At 41.1% G+C, this 5,542-nt stretch overlaps 1 protein-coding gene across 1 annotated transcript; it reads left to right on the top strand.

Annotated features, from left to right (window-relative positions):
- Positions 1-109: 109 nt before the first annotated feature.
- MITD1 (MIT, microtubule interacting and transport, domain containing 1) lies at positions 110-1,869 on the top strand. The gene is made up of 6 exons (XM_010137506.1): positions 110-206; positions 316-452; positions 535-621; positions 1,320-1,435; positions 1,619-1,679; positions 1,774-1,869. Exons 1-6 carry the CDS (start codon positions 158-160, stop codon positions 1,867-1,869), a joined length of 546 nt encoding a protein of 181 aa, XP_010135808.1. The 5' UTR covers positions 110-157.
- Positions 1,870-5,542: the final 3,673 nt, after the last annotated feature.

The following is a 5,542-nucleotide window of genomic DNA, read 5'->3' as shown; positions in this document are numbered from 1 at the left end:
AAAGCCGGCGGAGTCTCCCCGGGAGACCGGGTGCCAGGCAGGGCTCAGCAGCCCGCGCTTCCCCCGCCCGGAGGAGAACTGGTCTGTCTGCTTTCGATTCACAGCCACAAAAGATGAGGCAAAAAAGCACCGTTACCGGCAGAAAATATCCGAGTACATGACCAGAGCTGAAGACATTAAAAAACACATCGAAAAAGAGAAACAAGGTATGGAACTGCCCTGTACTCGTTCGCATTTAAATACCTATTGTTACGTGCACGTTTCAATGGGCGAGGTGGTTAACATAGGAATTATGGCATGATCTTTTCTTTTTAGATGGCAAATACCATAAGCAGATCAGGATAGAGGAAAACGCAACAGGGTTCAGCTACGAAAAGCTTTTCCAAGAGTACCTTAGTGAGATTGTTTCTGAAGTTTGGGTGGAGGACCCGTACATTAGGCATGTTCATCAGGCAAGTAGATCTTCGGTGTAACTGGTAGAGGTGTAGCTCATAAAAATATTCCAAATTACTCAATTAAGTAAAACTTTTACAGTTGTATAACTTCCTACGATTCTGCGAGATGCTAGTTAAGGGGCCATGCAAAGTGAAAACAATCCACCTCCTCACTTCCTGTGAAGAAGTAAGTGTCTAGATTTTTGGTTTCTATTTCCCCGTACGCAAGTAATGCCACATGCAAATTTATATGTGTACATATACACATTTATTTTTACATACAGATTTATTTTTACTTAACAGTACTTGCTAGACTGAGGGTCAGACACCTTCAGTGGAAAACAGAGCTGAAGAGCAAAATAAAAATATAGTAGTTGAACCTAAGTAACTTCAGAAGTTCAGTGTTTCCTGATAACTAAAAAATGCTTGGCAAGCAGGATCTTAAATGGAACATATTTTTGTGAAAGCTTTGTTGTGGAGAATGTCATCAAAACCAAAATATCTGTTGAGGTATGTTCTTTTTTCTCTTCCAGAAGCTGTGTATAGTTGCCATTTCAGAGGGTTTGATGAGCTAAAACCTCAGAAACTATCACTGCTTTTATTTTGGCTGAAATAGTAACACATTCGAGTAACACAATAGAAACGGTAGTATCTAGTTTCAAGGGATTGAGAATAAGCTCCTCCTCCACGTCCCTAAGGAAACGTACCTGTAATCTGTCTGCTTTTTGTCCTGTCTTTGAAACTGCAAATCTGCCTTCATCCAAGTGACATTCTTTTGATTTAAGTCATTACTGAAAAGGTCTTGATGGTGAGTTTAGGAAGAAGTGACCAAAAGAGGAATATATGGTAAGAAAAAAACTGCCACATTATTTTTATTTTTAACAGGGCGGTGGGAGGAGTCAACAGATAAATGGCTTGGAAGAAATACAACAATCATTGAGGAATTATGGAGTAACACTGAATATTGCATTTTCATCTTCAATACATGATCGAGAAATTAGGTGAGTGATGTTAAAAATCAGAGAACACCAGTTACTTGAAGTCAAACTACTTAACCCTAACTTTTGAGACAATTTTGGTGACAGGTATCAGTGAAACTAGGAAATAACTGGAATGAGGATCTTGTGCATCACGTGGCTATGATGTGTACTCATGGTTTTCACATTTGTGAATTTTTAAAACAGATTCAACAATGGATGGATGATTAAGATTGGAAGGGGTCTTGACTATTTTAAAAAACCACAGGTAAGAATGCTTTGATCTCTTTAGTTAACTTGTACTGTATGTCCACCAACTTGTACTTCTATGTCCACCACATCAATTCTGTTAATTTCTGCAGGGTCGTTTCAGCATTGGATACTGTGACTTGGACTTGCGACCTTGTCATGAAACAACAGTGGACGTCTTTCATACTAAACATACAAAGAAAATGTGATCACATACAACTGCTTTTAATGAGTGTTTTTATAACATAAAAATGTAAGACTAGAAGATGCTGCTTCCAGCCTCAGAAGCAACCCTTCTAAGTACTTAGTCCTGCACAGCTTTTGTAGTCTGTAGGTTTAAGAATATCTGAGACTTTCCAGTCTGAGAAAACACAGCCGTGCAATTCCTCCACTGTACTTCTCCCATAATCTTAATTAATACAATCCATGTCTAAATTTGATCTTGATTTCAGCACAGACCCCCAGTCTCTCAAAGGCTTCTTTAATTTCTATTTTTACTACTAATTTTGTCTTGAGTAAATTTTTTTCACAAACATTTTAAACTGGGCTGCTATGTGTCCTCTTTTATAAGCGGCCTTATTTATTTCCTTTAATTCCTGTATTCTAGTTATGACTACTGTTCTGCTGTGTTTTAGTCAATCCCATTAATACCTGATTTCACAGACTTTACTAGTAACCCCAAATCTAACATTCCATTTTCCAGGTTCCTTGCATACAAACATTGTAGTGTTCACCATACTGACATTTTAGGGTCTCTGCATGATGGATTTTGGACTGGAAAGGATGCAAATAGCTGTATTCTTTTCCCTGTCACTCTTATATGGTCTTTTATTCCTTGAGGTGTGGTCATATTCCTGTTTTCCATCCTTTGCTTTAGGTGTGGACAGGTTGTATGATCGTCTACCAATCTTTTTTCCCTGACTTGCAAGTTTAATGTTCTTCCAGCTAGTCATGTCAGTCTGAACAGCGATAAGGTATTTCCCTGCTCGTGAGATAGTCTCCTAAAAAAAAGTAGTAACTGATTTCTAAGTTCTTCCAGAAGTTGGATACCCTGAAACCTTCTTGTTAATAACCAGTATAAGGAATATGCTAATTGGGAAAAAAGACAGGGTCATATCTTGTCTTCCGTTTATCCTCTGGAAAGCAGAAGGTATCACCTGAGCTGCTGCTGCTTTTTCTCCTAATACAAGAGTTCTTGATCACTGTCAGCAAAAATACAGCAAAGTTGTGTATTCTGTCATGAGGAGCAGGCAATGGCCTCTTTTGCAGGCCCCGTGAAAATCTTTTCAGCCTCAAGACTGATAGGTGCCTTACACTTCCTGCATCTCATAATACCACCACATTCTAGTAGCATGTTCATTGCTAGAACTTTTTCTCTATCCTGTGTTTCTTTTTCCTGATGGCTGGTGTATTCCATTATCCTTTTTTAATTATTTGCTTTATTCTTCTTTCACCTTCTGTCATCTAATGCTGCTATTCTTCTAGTCTTGCCTCTAACACGCTGAATCTATTCCACAGCTATCAAAAAAAACCAAAGCTGGTCTTTGCCGTGTTCTCTGGGTTGCAGTTTGCCAGTGATTTGCCTTCCTTTTGCGTAATAATGTCTCAGCTTTTCAGTATTACATCAGCAAGAAGAATAACGTGCCACAAAGGCTCTGTGCTCCCTGCCAGTACCCTCAAGCGTTCCATAGAGGCTCCCTGGCTTGCTGCTGTGATACCAGGTTTCTAGTCACTGTTGTCAGTGTTGTTCAGTTGTGTGTAATACATGCCTATTTTTAATGGGAATAAAGGATATTTTTTATTATTTGTGATTTTAAACATCTGTTGGAATTTTTCTCTGCATTATACAAGGTAATTCAAAGAAGTTGGGTAATGCTTTCTACATCAGCTATGTTTGGGAGAAAGTTCACTGTAAATACAGTAAGCTTCCTTAATGTGAAGCTTTGTGTCTTTTAACCTAGTCCAATAATTTCAAATGTACAGGGGCAAAATAAATCTAAATTGATCTAAATACTTTAGATCAACTTTAAATTTTAGTAATTAATTGGAAATCAAACAAAAAATCTTTATGCTTTCTGCTTCTTGCAAAACAATATGCCTCTCTGTTCTAGTAGTAAGCCCCTATGATGTGGTCCTCTACAAATAGCAGGAGAGGCAAGCATGGTCTGTCCTCTCTTGCCCATTCATTGCTAGAACTTTTTCTCTGTTTTCTAATCAGACTGTAATTCTCTAGCTAAGGCTGCAGATTCTCTTGCAGATCTCATGGATATGCACTAGCTGTACCTACACATGACTTAGCCTTTAGTGATGTACCAGCTTGCGCTGCACTCCAATTTTTTTTACCTATGAGCCCTTTATCTCTGAATAGTTCCTTTCACCCTCAGTAGGGTGAACACCATGTATGAAGAAGAATGGGTACTGATGAATGGGGAAAAAAAGTAGACCATCCGTGAGTACGGTTCCACAGTCATTTTACTGACTCCAAGCCATGCTCTTCTGTGCTGCCACTTCCACTGACATAGTCAGGTTATCACCTGGATTCTGCAGCTGGGACTGTCCCTGCTGGCATCATCCGTGGGGATGACCTTAAGCCACTTCCCCATTGGAGTCAGCTGAGTGCTGTTCAGTCCTACAGCGTGACTGCCAGTCCTGCCTGAGGACTGGATCCACCCCCATGGACTGCTCTCCTTAGCTAAAGGTAGGTCACTTCTGCCACGTAATTTCCTCAGTGTTGGTCAACCTTTTAACAGGTGACACTGTGGAAGTCACATACTAACACCTCATAGGCTTTTGCAGCTAATGGTCTTGTCTGCATATTTTAATGAGCAAAGGACTGGAGTATTCGGAAAATGATATATTGCACAGGACTTCCTATTCTGACTGTCTGGAGCCTCTGTGTTTGAAGAATTTCAGTCGCTGCTGTCACCACAACCTGCTGATTTGACAGAATTGTATAACCTAGCAGCACATAAACTCTGTAACTGCCCCACGGGGGCAGAGTTCATATCAGCAGAGGCTGTCTCTCTGCTGCTCTGTGTTCACTCCTACTAAACTGCTGTGGTTCTGACCTCATCAAAATTGCATTTTAGTTGTTCCACAAGAGAATTTGGTGCCATGACTTGGATTTGTGCTTTCTGCTTTGCCTGGGAGGCCCACAGACACCTCTGCTGAAAGAAACCCCCTGTAGAAGAGTACAGTCCCTGCACAAAGTCCAAGTCACGTAAGACATGTACATGTCTGCAGCAGGATGCCTGTGAGCTCTTTGTCGATAAAATTCATCGCTGGCCGAGGTGACAATCAGAGCTACAACTATCACTAGATCCATGTCTGGTGTTGGGTGTTATCTGAATGTCCAGGAGGAGTGTGAAACTGGGTGGAGGTCCGGTGGTCTCATTCTTCCATTTTCCTGCCCTGAACAAGACGAGCTGTTACCTCAACCCATGCAGGGGGAAGTTGACGGACTTTGTGCCATTAACATAAGCGATAAGCTTGTCTACAGTCATCCCCACACGCCCGTCTACACCAATGATGTCATGTAAAAAAACCTGGGTATAAATATGCCCCCAATTTCTAGCCCAAATTGAGATAGGAGGAGACTCGACACCGTACTGATGGACGGATTGATGAATTCGCTCCCCTCTCCACTCCCCATTTAGGACGCCTCATGGGTAAGATTCTCTGCCTCAGCCTACGCTGAGTGATATTTTCGTCCCTGGGTGTATTTTGCTATTTTCGTCCCTGGGTGTATTTTGCTTCCTATTGCTGTTTGTGCATTAGCGGGCTTACTGTACCACGTAGCTACAACAGACAGGCTGTGAGCTCTCAGTATCAGACCTGTGCGGTCTGTCTTCGTAAATAAGCCATAGCTCTGCAGTTCGTTTA

The sequence above is a fragment of the Buceros rhinoceros genome, unplaced genomic scaffold (assembly GCF_000710305.1).
Source record: "Buceros rhinoceros silvestris isolate BGI_N320 unplaced genomic scaffold, ASM71030v1 scaffold6986, whole genome shotgun sequence".
NCBI lineage: Eukaryota > Metazoa > Chordata > Aves > Bucerotiformes > Bucerotidae > Buceros > Buceros rhinoceros.
The sequence above is the reverse complement of the archived record's forward strand: the minus strand, read 5'-3'. Positions and strand labels throughout refer to the sequence as shown.

Bases quoted from the DNA above. Each gene is read 5' to 3' on its own strand.
- MITD1 (XM_010137506.1), top strand. From the start codon at position 158: ATGACCAGAGCTGAAGACATTAAAAAACACATCGAAAAAGAGAAACAA. The intron at 622-1,319 runs GTAAGTGTCTAG...TATTTTTAACAG, and splicing joins TCCTCACTTCCTGTGAAGAA to GGCGGTGGGAGGAGTCAACA. The intron at 1,436-1,618 runs GTGAGTGATGTT...TTTTTAAAACAG, and splicing joins ATACATGATCGAGAAATTAG to ATTCAACAATGGATGGATGA.